Below are 18536 nucleotides of genomic sequence, written 5' to 3'. Positions count from 1 at the left end.
AAAGATTATTTTTAAATCAATTTTAGTTTATATGTTTCAGTTTATGTCCACTATTAAATCATTTCATTTAGTAAATGCTGTTTTTTGTTTGTGGAGATTTTATAAACATTTTTTTTTATAAAAGACTGGAAAAGTAATGGGAAAATTTTCCAGACCAAATCATTTTGTGACAATGAGAAAACCTGTTTCTTAGAACGACTCATATAATTTCCTGCTGTCATTTTAATTGGCTACGTTACAGCTGGTGTTATGCGAGAGTTCAGAAGATGAACTTAAATAACCATTTCCGGACACGAGGGTACTTCAGTGCAGTCGTCCTCACTGTACCTCTGCCTCCTCCTGGCGGCTGCGGATGAATCTCCTCGTTCTATTAGTTTGGTCTGGAGCAAGATCTCTACATCGATTACTCTCTTAATACCACATTAGGCTAGTGAGTCTGACATTTATTCCTCTGTCAAGCTGGTATGATCTGATAAAATTTTGAAAACCTTCAGATGCGCTCCTGATGATGCAGTAATATTTTGCTTTACGCAACAGATTTGAGTCCTATCCTGAAATCTGGTCACCTGCTCTATTTTAACTTTTCATGTCATTCATTTAAATTACAAATACCCATCTTATCGTCTTTACATATCTGTGAAATAGATTTAGGTGTCAGGATGAGTTTAGCTTTCAGCAGGGCTCCTCGAAAGACTGCGGGAAACCGCATGTCCAGACTGCTGGATGCAGAGGAGGAGGATGAGTTCTACAAGACCACCTATGGAGGATTTCACGACGTGAGTGATGAAATATCACCTGTGCAGCTTGCCATGGGCTTGTGTTGACACATTTCCGCAGCTGTAATGCATTTATACTTCGGCATGAACGTTTGGACTTGAACCTGTAAGAAAGAATATGCCCCGTCACTCTGATTTGATTGTCTTGAGACTGTCAGGAGATCTCTATCACATGACTTTATGGAGTCATTGTGCTTTTATTTAGTTAAAAAATAATAATCATAAAAAAATGAATTTATACACAGTATATAATATTTATATGTGTTTTTGTATGTAATTTTACATTATGATTATTTCACATTTAGTTATTCTGTATGTTTGGTTATGTGCTACACTTTCCATTTATTTTAATTCAGTTAAACTCTAAACTAAAATGTATTGTATAGAGATTTTCACATTTCATGTTTTAAAGCAGCTTCAAAAATCTATTATTCTAATAAATTATATATGGTATATATTGTATAAATTATATATTCTAACTGAATGTACATTACAATATAAATATATAAATATAGTCACATTTTCTATACACGTAAAGCTGCAATTCCTTATGTATTATTTAATATGTTGTAATATATTAACATAATGTATTGTTCTGTATATTTTTGTTAATTAATAATTAATTTAATTTAATATATTCAATACATAATTATTATATACATTAGTACATAAGGAAAATGTATGTACATTTATTTTTGTGTAAGGTTAAGTATATATATCTCTATAAAGAACACAATAATAGGGCAGACATGTATTTCAACAAATTTATACAAAGCATAAATAGATTTATACAAAAGGGTGATCAGATGTTTATTATATTAACAGTTAATTTAATACATGCATTATTCTAATAAATCAGATATTATATATATGACCCTGGACCACAAAACTGGTCATGAGGGTCAATTTTTTGAAATTGAGATTTATACGAATAAATAAGCTTTCCATTGATATATGGTTTGTTAGGATAGGACAATATTTGAGATGGTCCTCACTGCAGAACACAAGATCCAGGGGCCGTGGTTGGATCCAGATCCAACTCCTCCCACCTTACATATACCTAAACCTACCAATCTCCACCCCCTAGATGTGGATCCAACCACGCCCCCTGGATCTTGTGTTCTGCATTGAGGGGCTACTGCAATATTTGGCCGAGATACAACTATTTAAAAAATCTGGAATCTGAGGGTGCAAAAAAAAGAAAGAAGACAAAAACGCCTTTAAAGTTGTCCAAAATGAAGTTCTTAGCAATGCATATTACTAATCAAAAATTAAGTTTTGATATATTTACGGTAGGAAATTTACAAAATATCTTCATGGAACTTGGTCTTTTCTTAATATCCTAATGATTTTTGGCATAAAAGAAAAATCGATAAATTTGGCCCTATACAGTGTATTTTTGGCTATTGCTACAAATATACCAGTGCAACTTTTGACTGGTTTTGTGGTCCAGGGTCACATATTGTATACACTATTTAATCTAATTGAATGTAATCCATGCGTTATGCGAATAATATGCACCTGTCTAGTGTCTCCTCTGTGTCTTTGAGTCCTGAAAACGTGATTTTTGCAGGAATCAGGTGATGAAGAATATAAGGGTGACTTGTCTGAAACGGAAGATGAGGTGGACAGTGACTTTGACATTGATGAAGGGGATGAACCCGACAGCGAGCAGGAGGAGGATGGGCCGCGTCGAAAGAGCAGAGTGGTGACCAAAGCCTACAAGGTACGGGAGAGTTGCTAAGAAAAAGAACCATAAAACCATGATAAAAAGCTACCATAAATAGCTTCAGATGACTGGTAATATAGTGCATGAGTCGTATGGACTAGTTTTATGATTCATTTATGGTGCTTTTGCGCCCTTTTTGAAGTTTCAGTCCTTATTCTTTGGAATTGTATATAAAATAGTGACTAGTACATTCTGTACAGAAAGTAAATAATGACAGAATTTTCATATTTACTCCACTTGTAATCCCAGAACCTTGTGTTTGTGTAGGAGCCAGTTAAAGTGGTGCGGCAAAAACCAAAACAACGGAAACTGGCTGAACTGCCCAGGAGGACAGACAAGACAAAGATCAACAAATACAACCCCCCTGAACTACAGGAGGACATCAGCAAGAGTGAGACTTTTGCACTTTATTTACACATGCACATGTGACATATTAGGAAACTAGTGCTTATACCACAATATATGCATGGACCGTGTATTGCTATATATTGATACATATAAAAAATATACTGCACTACATTTTTATTACATGTAATATCGTAATTGAAACACTCAATTAATTCATTTCTCTTTCATGAGTTAACACATAGGTGCACATAAAGCTGAATTTATTCATGAGCTTTTGTCTCACTTTATTGTTTGCATAGTTACACATGTCATAAATGAAAATATATGTAATGGTAGCTATATCAGAAATAAAGTTTTTACTGATAAGAAATATAATGTTTTTTTTTTAGATTTTTGGACGGTTGGATTTCTTGTTAAAATCATGGCAACATGGTGGGTGGAAGATGATTTGACATGTTTAACTTGATGGATTGAGTGCTATATAGTAATATTGTATTAACGCAATATATTATTCTGTATATTTTCATATTTTCAAATAATGTTATGAATGTGTGGAAATATATCAGTTATTCTCATTTATCAATTTTTATAGTTTTATGGGATTTTTAGTTGCTTAAAATCTGACTATTTTTCCTTATTATTTTTATGCAATGACACACAAACAGTATTATTTTCTTTCTTTTTTCTTTTTTTTGTACCCTTCCTCTTTCCAAGGAATTGACTGCCATAAAAATAGTTTCTATGAAAAAAGCAAACAGTATGTATCAACAACATTATCCAACAGGAAGTGAGTAGATGTTAATGATAACAGAGATTTACAGAACTAATATCAATTTCTATGAACCTCTGATTACACATTTACAGTATACTCATAAACCACTTTCTTTCTGCATAAACCACATCAGGTTCTGAAGTCATTGTTTCTTCTTCACGTGAATTAGATGATTTCCAGTGCAATAAAATGTGTTTGTTGGGGAAGCTGTCAATAAGTCAAGTTTACATCTCTTCCTTGAATGGCAACAATTTAAGCACGTATCATAAACTGTGGAGAGAGTTATAGTAAATGTTAGTAAACCTTGAAATTGTTTTTGTCTTAGACAGGACGTCGGTGCGTCAGTCAACAACAGAACACACACGGCTGACGTACCTGAGACTGCAGGAGAGGCAGGTTGCTCCGCGTCGAAGAAAGGGTACAAGACATGAGCGACCTTTGACCCAGGCTGAACTTTTAGCAGAGGCCAAGGTCACAGCACAGATTAACCTTCGATCACTGGGTGAGGAATTGATAACTGATATCTGCAAATTGTTCTGTCTATAAAACTTGAATGCTAATAGCTGTTTGTGATTTTTTTGACAGAAAACTATGAGCGTTTGGAGGCAGATAAGAAACGTCAGGTTCATATGAAGCGTCAGTGTGTGGGATCTGTTATCCGATATCACTCTGTGCTCATGCCACTGGTGTCTGACGTCACTCTTAAAGAGGAAAACGTGGATGTAGAGGGGTACTTCACCTGGTTCCTCATCTCTTACTGACTGTTTACTTTTTACTTCTCTTGCTTTTTAGACTTTAGACTTATATTGTCTTTGAGTGGGTGCTTTTATCTATCTAACCTTTATATTGCTTGGCACTTAAAAATACAGTATGTAGATAAAGTCTCTGAAGTGTTCTCATGTTTACAAATACTCCTCCATTCATTAATTTTAACTAAATTGTTTTTTTTCTATTTAGAGGTGAACTGAAAAATTTTGTTTTGAGTAATCTTATGCGTACAGACATCATTTACATTTTTTTTAAACAACTTTTTAAAATTTAAATAAACATGTTAAGCATGCTTTAAGTATTATATAAATAGAATAAAAAATTAAAAACGAATTTCAAAAGAAAAAATATGTAAAAAAAAAATCAATTTATACAAATGAAAAATTGTGATAATTCTTAATAAATTAATACATATTAATATAAATAAATAAATTAAACTCCGATTTATTAATTAAGCTAAATGTTAATTGTTAATTGTAAATGTTAAAGTTTGAAGAGTTAAAGATTTTCATCTTTGTTATGGTTGTGGAAAAAACTATTTCATATATATGTAATATATATATATTACACATAATTTGTCTATTCACATCATTTCAAAATTGTGTAAAACTTTAATGAGAAAAACATGATTCCACCTCTATATTTTTATCTTTATATATATTTTATCTTCACATCTCATTAACAGTTTGGACCAAGACGCCCAGCAGAATCCAGGCCCTCACCCTCCACAAGCTCTTTCCCAGTCAGAATCAACCCTTACTGCGCCGCCTAGTGTCGTCTCCGCTAACACAGCTGCTGTAAACCCTTCCCTGTCATCAGGGCCTGCCAAATGCTCCCGCAGCTACATCACATTCAGTGATGATGAATCTTTCCAGCGTTTCTTTCCCCAGTCCCCACCTCCTCGAATTCCTGTCCAGGAGATCTGCCCTGTTACCCATAAGCCAGCGCTCTACCGAGACCCCATCACAGACATTCCCTACGCTAATGTACAAGCCTTTAGGATCATCCGGGAAGCCTATAAAAAGTATGTGGCGGCCCACGGCCTGCCCTCCACTGGCACAGCGACTCCAGCCGACACCACTGCAAAGAATCTGCGCCAGAAGATCATTATTAAACAAGGCATGTAGAACAATACACATCTATCTATCTATCTATCTATCTAAAAATAATAAATGTTCTTTGGTGACATACAGTACAACTGCATAAAAATGTTTGCTGCCAAATCTCTGTCCAGTGTATTTGTAAGTGCAATAAGCTGCATAGTTGAATGTGATTTTTGCATAAATGCTTAATGTAACTTTATTTATTGTTTTTTTTTAATGCACTGTTTCATTTAATTGACTATGTAGTGATATGTATTTATAATGTGTCCGTATTATTTAAAACAGCATTAAAGATTGCTGTCATGTAGCCTTTTAGATGTCATTATTTTTTATAATAATAAAAAAAAAAAAAAGTGGGCCATCTATAAAATTTGTTTGTGTTGGAAAGAAGAACCCACTTAGTACTCAATGCAGCCAATGTATAAACTTCGACATTAAATTCAGGGGTCTCTCTGACTTGCAATACCGCCTCTATACCCTAGAGGTCACTCCTCTCTACTAAAATGTTACGTGTTTAATGAGTAAACCTGAGTTACTCAAACAGATGACTACATGGACCTTCTCTGCAGCCAGTGTCAGCCTACTCTCTCTGTCCCTCTCTTTCACAGTCATTAATCTCTCTCAAAGCCAAAATAATGAAATGCTGAACTCATGAAGAGTAGCTCGTATCCCTGTCTCAGCTCAACCCAGATAGCAAGCGAAGACGGGAGGGCTTAAGGGGGAAACGACTACCGGGGAGGGGGGCGAGCGAGGGGCTATTCTCTGTTTTCAAACATAGAGTTGCTGTACAGAAGATCCCAACAGCTCTGAGTCCTAGTGAGGGTAGGTAACACATTCACTTTCTTTCTGCAATCTATGTCTGTGTCTCTTTTAGCACCAGGACCACATTAGTATACGTTTTTGGACACTATATAGTTATGATTAGTAAGCAGGATTTGCTTTTTTACTGACTATTTCATTTATTTGAAATTTAAAATGGTTGCATTCAGCTGCTAATTGCATGAATTATAGTTTTGGTGATTTTGTCAGTCAGTGTAGTTTATGGATAGAGGCCCCAGTGGGTGGTTTGTAGTGTAAAGTGTATAGTAAAAGGTTAAAGGTCAAGTTAGTAGATAGTTGGAGACTCAAGATATTGTTGGATTAGTTGGATACATTTTTTTGGTTTAGAGTAAGGCTTTATGGAGAACATTGTTTTGCAGAGTCTGTCTGCAGATGCACCTGTTGATGTGAGTGCATGTCAAAACAACAATCTTGTGACAGTTTTTTAAAAATACCTGCCGATTGTCATCCTTTTTTTTTTTTTTGGTGGCATAATGTTCGTAGACATATTTTTGTTTTCAAAACAGCCCTTATTTTCCCAGCCAGCCTTGCTTGCAATAGTGCTGCACACTGCAGCTTTGCAAGCAGAGAGGATTCACGCAGCTGGAAGTAGCTGACTTGTGAAGCTAAAATTAATCTGAGGGTTGATTTGGAATTTTACACTTGGGTGGTTAGACTTGGTGAAGTCAACCTACAAATAGTGTGAAGTCTTATGAGCTCTGTGTCAGCTGGAAAATGCTCCCAATGATCAAACTCCATAACTGAACTATGGATCTGAATAAGAAGGTTGTTTTTAGGCTCTTGCTGCACATCAGGAGAGTTCTGGACACTTGGCAAAGTCACTTTTGGTGTTTCATGGTGGATGATATGGTATCTGATGTGTTGTTGCCCAATATTTGTTCTACGTCCTTCTGAAGTACCAGAGGGGGAATTGGGTTTCTGAGACCCAACCAAAGTTTTTGTCATATGGACGATAATAACTTTATGGCCTCTAGAAGGAAAGCAGTCAGCAGAGTCAGGTTGCTTTTGGAGATGTTTAATCAGTTTGCAGTTTGAAATTGCCATGTTTTACAAGAAAAACGCAGATGGCTAAAAATAAAGGTTCCAAATGTTGTATTTTATCGCAGACATGCCATAGAAGAACCATGTTGGGTGTACCTTTTAATGAACAATTATTTTGCTTAGGGTAAAGAAGGAATCTTTCCACTGTGAAAAATCTTTATGGACAGTTTCCATGGATGTTAAAGTTTCTTCATGGAATCATAGACTCCATTACACTCTTAAAAATAAAGGTTCTTTATTGGCATCTTTGGTTCCATGAGGAACCTTTAACGTCCATGGAACCTTTCCATTTGACAAAAGGTTCTTTATAGTGGAGTAAGGTTCTTTGGATGTTCTTCACACTAAGAAAATATGGTTCCTCTTTTAAATACGGTTTACTGATGAAGGTTCTTCTTTGGAACCTTTATTTTTAAGAGTGTGGAATTTCTGCCTAGTTCTGTCAGTATTGTTTATCTTTTTTTTCCACAAGTTTAATTACTTAAACAATTCAATACACATGGCGTATTAGATTTAGTTTGTTTGATTTGCAGTTTAATCATTATAATATTTTAAGTCAGAACACCGTATTATGACATTTTAAAAATTATTCTGATTAAAATGATCAAATAAATATAAAATGATTAAAATGATCTGTTCAGTATACACAAATCAATTCAATTGAACTCCAATCACAGGATATTGAAATTCTTATTTAAAAGATCAAAATCTAATTATAATTTGTATGTTGTGTTGGATTTTTGTAAATTACTGTACTGACTAAAAATAAATTGAGTTAAAGAAGTATTTTCTCAATTTGGAAAGGTCAAGTGTTGGCTGCTGCCTTGCAACAGCAAAATAACAAGGATTCCATGTTGAAGGACTAATTTAAAAAACTCTTTTCACAACTAGTGAGCCTGAACAGGTGAAACTCAGCTAATACTTTTAAGGCTTGAGTTGGTGTCCTTTAGGAGCTGTGAGAACAGGTGTTAGGAACAGGCAGACAGCCGCTCTTTCCTGGGATATGTGCACAACACAAAAAGATGACACCTGGTCGGCAGAAGGCCTGCTTTTGGCCTGTATGTTTATTGTAAGATTGAAGAGACAAAGTAGATAATGGCTATTTATAATCCCTGAGCCGTCAATCTTGTAGACTGACAGGTTCCTGAAAGAATGGTGTCAGATGCATTGCCAATTTCTGAAAGTAAGGTTATTTAGGAGTTCACATAAAATAGTGTAATCTGAATTTGTTCAGAACTGAGATTACACAGTTGAATTTACGTTTAGTTAGATATATAACAATAGTTTTCTTTTAGCCATATCAAGCAAACATTTTTAATTCAAAGCAATTTAGCCTGTCTCCACTTCATTCAGTCCTCTTTTTTTGCATTTCTAGCTTTACCGTTAGTCAAGCGAAAGGCAACTGAAGTAACTAAATCTGAATAAACAACACAATTTTCTGCAAATGATTCATAATTATTCTTGAAATGAGGTCAGGACTGAGTTTAGCAATGGTAATGCTGCTTCTGGAATCAGTAAACTTGTGGTGGGTTGATTGATGTGTGCAATCTTTAGTTTTTATTTTCTGTTCTTAGCTCTGTGATCCTGTGTTTGTGTCACTGGCTTTACAAATTAGTGCCACACTACTCTGGTCTAACACCTCAACCACAAATACACACCCAAAATAAACACACATAATGTAAAACCATCCATCGCTAACTCTAATAATCAGCATTATTTAATACAATTTTATTTTATTTTATATATTTTAATGTTATATTTTGCAAGCATCAGGAGTGTATGAAGAGTGCAGAGCATAACAGACCCTTGTGATTCATTGTGTGATATGTAGCAGTAATGTTCATTAGCATATATTTATGGACCATTACCTCACTGGTCTCCAAATGGGTTTACCACATGATTGTAAACATTGATCGCCCAACTTACAGACGTACAGTTTGACTAAAAATTGAAAAGTAATTTGATTAGAAATATTTACACATCAAAAGCATCTGAAAGATTACAATCAAACATTTTTGGAGAGCTTCAGCTTTGTGTTATGCAAAGCCATCTCAGTTTGATTACAAGCAGATGTGGTAGATGCAATTCAAACTCTTTAGCATTATATATGTGCAAACATACAAAAATCAGTATCAGTAGTCTTTTTATTTCTCTGTAAAAATATCTAAGATCAGTTTACACAAGATAATATTTGTTAATATGTTCCAACATGTAGTTACAGACGGATGAGTTCAGGTCAGTTACACAACATGTTAGGCTGTATTGTCTGTAGTTTGTGTTGTAGATCCAGTTTGGGTGTGGTGGTCTGAAACTGGTGACTAGCCCATGAATCTATCAGTCTGTTTCACAAGGCGGACGGGTGGCAGCATGGGCCACATTCACATGAGTGTGAGCCAGTGATAACTCCTCACACTTCTAACCTTCTCCTCCTTACTGTAACCCAAAACCCAAGTGTTACTGATCAGAGACTAAAAATAGACAAGATTCTCTCTGTCTCTCTGCCTTGGAATGAAAGAAGCAGTGAGTACTTTCCTCATGGTCCCATATAATCGGCCAGTCTACTGTAATTACATCGTGTTGTCAGAAAGTCCTATCTCTGTTCCCAAGTACATTGTACTTTCAGACCCCCAAAAGCTCTTCCTGTACACAAATGCTAGCCTTGTCCTTTTAATTCAACTGGGCTTTGTGGCATTTAACAATGCAAGCAGGTTTCTATCGTGCCCTTTCAGTGGCTGGCTCTTTTGGCCAGGTTGAAAGTGACTTGGATTGGAAAGCTTGAACGGTTTTCCCATTCATTCTCAACTTCTACAGAAAGCACTGAGCGACCGAATAAAGCAAGCAGCCATTATTTTGCCTTATTTGCAAGCCAAATATAGTAAAACAAGATTTTTTGTACAAGTTACTGGCTTAAACCTGATCTCTCTCTCAGGGCCCACTGTCTTTGGGCGAGCTGTGTGAACTGAGAGTACCACCGAGCAGCAAGCATGTCTAAGAGCGATCCCCGAGACATTGACGAGGATGCCATCCTCAGGGGCCTCAGCGCCGAAGAGCTGGACAAGCTGGAGTATGAACTACAGGAGATGGACCCTGAGGTACTATGCCGTACAACTGTTTGAAACTAAAGCATGGATAGGTAACACTTGAGTAGACTTTGAAATGTTTTGCCACATGCACTTATTTTTGAGGAGACACCAGTGGTAGGCAATTTAAGGCTGGAATACACTACACAACTTTTTTTGACCTTAGTTGCTTAAAGGGATAGTTCACCCAAAAATGAAAATTACCCCATGATTTACTCACCTTCAAGCCATCCTAGATCTTTGAAGCTTTGTAATGGCACTGAATGATGGTCGAGATTTAGAAACCCAAAAAAGTGAATCCATCCATCATAAAAAGTAATCCACATGGCTTCGGGGGGTTAATAAAGCCTTCTAAAGTGAAGCGATGCATTTGTGTAAGGCAAGGCAAGGCAAGTTTATTTATATAGCACATTTCCTACACAATGGTAATTCAAAGTGCTTTACATAAAAGAAAGTAAAATAATCATAAAAAAAATAATAATCACAAAAATAAAACAAGGAATTTAAAAACTACAGTGGTCTGTTAGGTTTATATTCAGTGAGCATATCTGCAATGTATTTAGGTCCTAGGCCATTGAGTGATTTATAAACGAGTAAAAGTACTTTAAAATCAATCCTAAATGTAACTGGAAGCCAGTGTAAGGACCTGAGGACTGGTGTGATATGCTCAGATTTTCTGGTTCTAGTCAGAATCCTGGCAGCAGCGTTCTGGATAATAGTATGCTGATTTAGTTACTGCTTTGACATGACTACTGAAACTAAGGTCTGTCTCCAGAATCACACCAAGATTCTTGACTTGATTTTTAGTTGTTTGACCCCTAGAGTCAAGGTATGCATTCACCTTGAGAACTTCATCTTTGTTTCCAAATGCAATGACTTCAGTTTTCTCCTTCTTCAACTGAAGAAAATTTTGGCACATCCAACTGTTAATTTCGTCAGTGCATTGGCAGAGGGAGTCAATGGGGCTGTAGTCATTTGGCGATAAGGCTAGGTAAATCTGGGTATCATCAGCATAGCTGTGATAGGCAATTTGGTTCTTTCTCATTATTTGACTTAGTGGGAGCATATACAGGCTAAACAAGCCTAAACAAGTGTAAGATAAATATCCATATTTAAAACTTTATAAACCATAATTGTTAGCTTCCGCTAATAATAATTATAATAATAATTCATTACATTTATATAGCGCTTTTCTAGGCACTCAAAGCGCTTTACATTGTCAGGGGGGTATCTCCTCATCCACCACCAGTGTGTGCAGCATCCACCTGTATGATGCGACGGCAGCCATAGTGCGCCAGAACGCCCACCACACACCAGCTTATTGGTGGAGAGGAGACAGAGTGATGAAGCCAATCAGTAGATATGGGGATTGTTAGGAGGCCATGATGATCAGAGGCCAATGGGCAAATTTGGCCAGGATGCCTCCAGCATCCCCTCTCTGGGATTTTTAATGACCACAGAGAGTCAGGACCTCGGTTTAACGTCTCATCCGAAGGACGGTGCTTGTTGACAGTATAGTGTCCCCATCACTATACTGGGGCGTTAGGACCCACACAGACCACAGGGTGAGCACCCCCTGCTGGCCTCACTAACACCTCTTCCAGCAGCAACCTAGTTTTCCCAGGAGGTCTCCTATCCAGGTACTGACCAGGCTCAGCCCTGCTTAGCTTCAGTAGGTAACCAGTCTTGGGCTACAGGGTGATATGGCTGCCGGCAAAATTGATATAACTGACTGTCGTACGTGTGTTCATTAGAGAGTGGCGTTCCAGCAGATGATGTAGGCGTAGCGTAATCGCCGGTGAGAATATGCTAGTCTCACGATAAGTTTTGTTTACAAGGAAAACTAGCCTGGTTTTGGCTTATATTGAAATTGTCCGACATTTTCCTTTACAAATCCTTGTTTTGTTCATGACCAGTGTTTTATTTGGTTCTCTTCTCTTACGCTACGCCTACGTCCTACATCATCCACTGGAACGCCACTCTCTTGTGAACGCACATATGAAGTACTTTTTAAGATAGATGGATGCACTTTTTTGGGCTTCAAAATCTTAACCACCATTCACTGACATTATAAAGAGCCAGGACATTTTTGAATAAAACTCCGATTGTATTCATCTGAAAGAAGAAAGTCTTTTACACCTAGAATGGCTTGAGGGTGAGTAAATCATGGGGTGATTTTTTATTTTTGGGTGGACTTGGTCTGTCTGCAGATCTGAGTTCACACAATTTCATAGAAAATCACGTAGTGTATGATGGTCACAGACTAAAACTTTCCAGCTTCAGATTATGATTCCATCCAGTTGTTTTGAGACAGTTGATATATTGTTTTCATTTGTCATGCATCTCCAAGAAACGAGGCACATGCTTATGTGTGAGTTTCTAGTGTTCGGAACAGCTTCAAAGTATGATAGTGTGTGATCGTCAGTCGTTTGGGGTATATTGCTAGTTTTTATCTGTAGCCATTTACAAAGTCGGCAAGTGTATGATGCAAAACACACAAACAAAAAATAATGGGATAATGTACAGTCAGCCGATCATTATCGCAAAATAAAAGGCCCTCTGAAGCCATTTTCACTAAAATCGAGACACAAGATGGCATCAGTGTATGAATGAGTCCAGGATGTGACGCGAGAGACATGAAAGTAGTGGTATTTATATCAGTGATCTGATATAAACCATAGCCATTGGCGACAGCAAATATTTGAAAATATATGACAGATGAATGCTCTGATTGACCAAGTTTTCCAGAGAGCTGTGTTATAAATAAGCATAATTGCTGCTGTACGTGGCTCAGAATGCATTTTGTTTTCACAGAAAAAGCAGTTTTGACATTGTAACTCTTGTTTCCCATTGGTAAAAAAACAGATTTTTTTGTTTAAAACATGATTTTGTAAGGATGACCCGATCAAATGTGTGTGTGTGTGTGTGTGTGTGTGTGTGAATGGGAGATTTCTGATTGCAGAAATAATTTGAAGCATAATGATTTTCTTGACCTTTCAGAATGCCATGCTTCCAGCCGGGTTCCGTCAGCGTGACCAGACCAAGAAAAGTCCCACAGGCCACTTTGATCGCTTCGCCCTGATGGATTTTCTGGAGAAGCAGGCCATGGAACACAAGGACAGAGAAGACCTGGTGCCCTTTACACGGGAGAAGAGAGGTACCACCAACACTGCATTCTTTTTAACGCTTCTAATATCTAAAATCTGAAAAGCCTTTGTAAATAAATGTGTTTTGAAATATTCAACTAAAGGCAGATTTGCCACTTATAAGTCATTATTCTGAACTTTTAAAGAATTTAAAATTATTAATTAATTATTACATTATATATAATTTTCTAATTCGAATTGTATAATTTGTTCATTTGTTTCTTTCTTGTCTTTGTATAATAGCTGTGAGTAAAGTGAACATTTCTCTTTCCCTCCACTGTCTGTAGGAAAGTCCTTTGTCCCTAAACCAGGATCAGGACAAATCTCTGCGGAGGAACAGATCACTCTGGAACCTGAGCTGGAGGAAGCACTGAAGAACGCAACAGATGCTGAAATGTGTGACATTGCAGGTGGGCATCACATTTCTACTCTGTTCCTGTTGTTTCTTTTCGTTGAGAGTGCTCTAGAGATATGCATTACAACTCTTTTACAACTAATCCTCACTTTAAACCTGTAATGTCCTGTAAACGGCTCTGACTGTAATCCAGATTTTGATCCTTGACTAAGGACTAATCCTCTGTTTGCTATTGTAAACAGCTGATCACAATACCTCGTACATAGCATTTGTCAATCAAACCCTTTCTAATTTCATCTGCTTTATTTGCGTTGTACAATCAGTGTCTCATATGACAACTTTTTAAATATATATAAAAGAAGCAGCCTAGCTAACCTATATGTGGAACTATGAACGGTGTAGGTCATGCACAGAATTATACCACACAGTATCTATTTCCCTAAGCTCAGCAGCTCACCAAAATAAAATGAGCTACAGCCAACTAGTCAACATGAGCAGAGATGGAGTGAAAATGTTTGTGCTTGTGTGTTAGGTTGGCTGCAAGTCGTCTGTGTGCTAGAAACACTCTATGATTGTGTGTTGGCAGCATTTAGCCAAACATAAAAATAACTTACTGCTTCAATTAAAAATGCAACATGAGACACAAAGAATTCACATTATTCTTGATTTAGCACACTAAAGTGATGGAAACCGGTCAATAGGCTAATTGTCCTTGAGCACTTAATAGCAAGCCTTTGCCCTTAAGGACATTTAAAGCTGTAGAGTTTTGGAGTGTGTCACTGGCTGCAGATTTCCCAGCAGAGCCCCTCATTCAGAACACAGTTTTAACTCTGGAACACGTCCAGTTCTGGATTAAACTGTCAATAGGGGTTTGCCGTTGGTGATTCAATGGACGAGTCTGCTTTTGCTGAGATGCAGGGTAGCTAAATGGATTTCTAAATAGTGCTGGTGGTTTTAATCTGGTTATTGTGTCTGAATATGGAATTCACACTGTAGTACAAAGGTCAGATCTGGTCAATTCCAATCCAAAATGTATCTTTTGTTGCCCTACTGTATTTTTTCACCAGTCCAGTCACTGTTAATTGAAACTTGGAGGGGGAGTTTATAGTGGATTTACTAGTTAGTCAGCGCCACCTGCTGTTCAAATGCAAATTTACAGTTTAACTGACACAAATCTAGTCAGTTCTCTGCAGTGCAGCTTAAGTGATTTGTGCAAGTATTTCTCACTAATTAAACAATGATTAATTAAAAACATTATATTTACATACATAACATTAGTTTGTTTATTATTTTATCATTTTTAATAATATTAATTAAATCATTAAAAATTTATTATTATATCATTTTAAATTATTAATTCATAATTTATTTAAATAATTAATAATGTAATTGTATATATTACATGTATAAGTAGAAACTTATCAGTATTAAAAATTTATTAACTATTAATTAATTATTAATTTATTAATGATACATTTGTCAACGTTATAATCATTATTATATTTTTATATTGAACTATTAGTAATATTATTAATATAAATTATAAAATAATATTTAGTTTCTCTTTTAGATATTTAAATACCTATACATTTATTTACATTAATAATTATTACTTTTATTTGTTAAATTAAAATGCATTAATATTAATTATTTTATGACCATTTCATATTTATTATTATTGTTATTATTATTTTAATATTTATTATTGTTGTTGTTGTTGTTATTATTTTAATATTTATTATTATTATTGTTGTTGTTGTTATTATTTTAATATTTATTCATTAATTAAATAAATGTTTTTTATATTTGTATAGTTATTAATATGTTTTTATTAATACACTGGCATCGCATAAGATTAGTCCAAAAGTAATAATTGTTTATGTCATTAACTAATGAGGTTCTTGTATCCTCACAGCCATCCTGGGAATGTACACACTCATGAGCAACAAGCAGTATTATGATGCCCTGAACACCACTGGCAAGATTGCCAACACAGAAGGCATCAACAGTATGTATACATACAGCGCATTTTACACTGAACCACTTCATTTCAAACTAAAGTTTTATATAATGAGATTTTTCCATTTTTGTTGAATTTACTGAATGTCGCTTCAGCATATACAATAGTTCTATATCATAAGCTGCTCTATACTCTTTTAGGTGTGGTGAAACCAGATGTGTATAAGATCTATCCCGACGAGCCTCCTAATGACACAGATTTGGAGGACACTCTCCGCTGCATCCAGAAAAATGACAATAGGCAGACAGAGGTCAACCTCAACAACATCCCGGTACACATGACAACTGTACACACACCTCAATCAGCGTAATTATGATCACATTACAGACTAGACATAATATTAATATTATAAACAGATTACCTAATTACACTTTCTAGTATTTGTTTTCTTGCAGGCATCTGATTAATTATCATAATTAATCATAAGAATTGATGAATTTCTGTGCATGAGCAGAATGGGGTCGTAATGACTGTTTGTGTTGCTGTAGGACATTCCCATCCCAACCCTGAAAGCGACTTTTGAGGCTATGAAGAGTAACACACACGTGTTAAGCCTCAGCATCGCTGGGACACGCAGTAATGACCCTGTGGCCTATGTAAGTCCTGAAGCCTGTGTTTTTGATGTTTCATTCATTCATTCATTGCTTCTTTGCTTCAATCTCATATGTTTCTACATACAAGTCCGAAGATATATTTGCTAAATGTGTAGACGTTTGTCTTGATCAAATAAAATCTAAAATCTTATCCTATGTAAAGTTTAGTAAATGCTGTACATTATAGTAAAACTATATATTTTATAGACCATGGAGCTTCTTTTTGTTAGATTTTATCTAAACTTTCTGTTTAGTTATGTATACTAAAGTTCATAAGTTTTGAGTCAGATTTAAAAAAAAGAAAAGAAAATTTATACATTTTTTTCAGCCAGGATGCTTTAAATTGATCAAAAGTGACAAGAAAAGATTTCTGTTTCAAATAAATGCTGTTTTTTTTTTTTTACTTTATCTTCATCAAAGAATCTGGACAAAACACACTGTGCAAATCCGCCTGTTAGAAGGATCATGTGACACTGGAGTAATGTTTGTAATGGCTGCTAATATATATATATATATATATTACTGTATTTTTGAATGATGCAGTCTTGGTGAGCATAAGAGAAATCTTACCAACCCCAAACTTTTGACTAATCAATAGTTATTCTTAATATTCTTCATAAAATCATTATTCAACTCTGTTTTCCTCTATTATGTATTGTGGAAATGATGGAGAGCTGATGTCAGTTGTTCCTCTTGCTCTGTTCCTGTGAGTCAGGCTATAGCTGAGATGTTACAGTCCAACACTACCCTGCAGAGCCTCAACATTGAGTCCAACTTCATTACTGCACAAGGCATGATGGCCATCGTCAAGGCACTGCGAGAAAACTCCACTCTGACTGAGATTAAGATCGACAACCAAGTAAGAGACTAAAACACTCCTGCTAGAAACATCTGATGGCATGTGTTTAAAACTAAAAATGAAATTGTTCATGTGTGTTCTCACAGAGACAGAAACTGGGCGACTCAGTTGAGATGGAGATTGCAACCATGTTGGAGAACAACCCCAGCATCATAAAAATTGGTTATCACTTCATTCAGCAGGGCCCACGTGCAAGGGCTGCAATGGCCATCACCAGAAACAATGATATCCGTGAGTGTATTCTCGTACTGTTTTCTCAAATATTGCAGCTTGTGCTTGTCTGTAGCTGAAACAGGTAAATTTTTTCATTCATTTTGGTGTTTGTTGCTACATTGAACTTGATATTTTTTGTATTTATCCCATCTCCAGTTCGTCAGCAGAGAGTAAGGTGAAAAGAGGATGGAGTTTAGTTCATTTAGGAGATCTCAAAGTTCTCCATGTGCACTCTTGGAGTCCTACAGACGCTCCAGTAACAGCCAGGACAACCCCTACAGATGACCCTGATATGCTTTTACCATTCGCCATCGGCCATTGTGGATATCATTATTGCCAGCTTGATAAGACTTCATTGCTTTCTGTGGATTTCATCAAATCAAAAGCTCTGATCTAATAAAATCGACCTGCCCCTTAATACCTGCAAACTTGAAAAAGACACCAGTTGCTCAGTTTATTTTCTGGTAATATGGTGCTCCCGCAAAGGTTTTTTGTAAATATTTGAAATAAAATACTACATTCTATATTGTCTAGTCAGACTTCAAAGTTTCATTAAATTACAATACCATCATTTAATACAGGTTTGTACTATCAAAACACTGACATACAGTACCATTTAAATGTTTTTTTAAGTAATTTTATTCAGCAAGGATGCATTATATTGATCAAAAACAACAGCAAATACATTTTTAAACATTGTTACAGAAAACTAATGTTGCAAATAAATTCTGTCCTTTTGAACATTCTGTTCATCAAATAGAAGAACGCATCACAGTTTCCACAAAATAGTAAGCAGTGCAAATGTTCAACCTTGATAAAAAGAAGAAAAGTTTTCTTAAAATCCAAATCTGCATATTAAAATGTTTACTGAAGGATCGAGTGACATTGAGTGATTA

At 35.8% G+C, this 18536-nt stretch overlaps 2 protein-coding genes across 4 annotated transcripts; both read left to right on the top strand.

Moving 5' to 3' along the window:
- Positions 1-427: 427 nt before the first annotated feature.
- Positions 428-5900, top strand: vps72b (vacuolar protein sorting 72 homolog b). Its single transcript, XM_016554560.1, has 6 exons — positions 428-776; positions 2350-2502; positions 2773-2896; positions 3951-4127; positions 4211-4355; positions 5079-5900. Exons 1-6 carry the CDS (start codon positions 660-662, stop codon positions 5518-5520), a joined length of 1158 nt encoding a protein of 385 aa, XP_016410046.1. The 5' UTR covers positions 428-659; the 3' UTR covers positions 5521-5900.
- A 178-nt stretch (positions 5901-6078) lies between these two features.
- Positions 6079-18077, top strand: tmod4 (tropomodulin 4 (muscle)). Of its 3 annotated transcripts, XM_016554516.1 has the most exons (10): positions 6082-6318; positions 10304-10466; positions 13455-13611; positions 13888-14010; positions 15871-15963; positions 16116-16246; positions 16464-16571; positions 17284-17427; positions 17514-17658; positions 17797-17819. In XM_016554516.1, exons 2-10 carry the CDS (start codon positions 10359-10361, stop codon positions 17817-17819), a joined length of 1032 nt encoding a protein of 343 aa, XP_016410002.1. In that variant the 5' UTR covers positions 6082-6318; positions 10304-10358. The 3 variants fall into 3 exon arrangements, with proteins under 3 accessions (XP_016410003.1, XP_016410002.1, XP_016410001.1); XM_016554517.1 differs by lacking the exon at positions 16464-16571 and having other exon boundaries at positions 6079-6318; positions 17797-18077; XM_016554515.1 differs by lacking the exon at positions 6082-6318 and having other exon boundaries at positions 10359-10466; positions 17797-18077.
- Positions 18078-18536: the final 459 nt, after the last annotated feature.

The sequence above is a fragment of the Sinocyclocheilus rhinocerous genome, unplaced genomic scaffold, assembly GCF_001515625.1.
Source record: "Sinocyclocheilus rhinocerous isolate Xijiao unplaced genomic scaffold, SAMN03320098_v1.1 scaffold616, whole genome shotgun sequence".
NCBI lineage: Eukaryota > Metazoa > Chordata > Actinopteri > Cypriniformes > Cyprinidae > Sinocyclocheilus > Sinocyclocheilus rhinocerous.
Note: the sequence above shows the minus strand (reverse complement) of the source record. Positions and strands in the feature narration are given on the sequence as shown.

Coding starts and splice junctions, on each gene's coding strand:
- vps72b (XM_016554560.1), top strand. CDS start 660: ATGAGTTTAGCTTTCAGCAGGGCTCCTCGAAAGACTGCGGGAAACCGC. Junction 777..2,349: donor CCTATGGAGGATTTCACGAC/GTGAGTGATGAA, acceptor TGATTTTTGCAG/GAATCAGGTGATGAAGAATA. Junction 4,356..5,078: donor GAAAACGTGGATGTAGAGGG/GTACTTCACCTG, acceptor TCTCATTAACAG/TTTGGACCAAGACGCCCAGC.
- tmod4 (XM_016554515.1), top strand. CDS start 10,359: ATGTCTAAGAGCGATCCCCGAGACATTGACGAGGATGCCATCCTCAGG. Junction 16,572..17,283: donor GTAATGACCCTGTGGCCTAT/GTAAGTCCTGAA, acceptor CCTGTGAGTCAG/GCTATAGCTGAGATGTTACA. Junction 17,659..17,796: donor CACCAGAAACAATGATATCC/GTGAGTGTATTC, acceptor TCCCATCTCCAG/TTCGTCAGCAGAGAGTAAGG.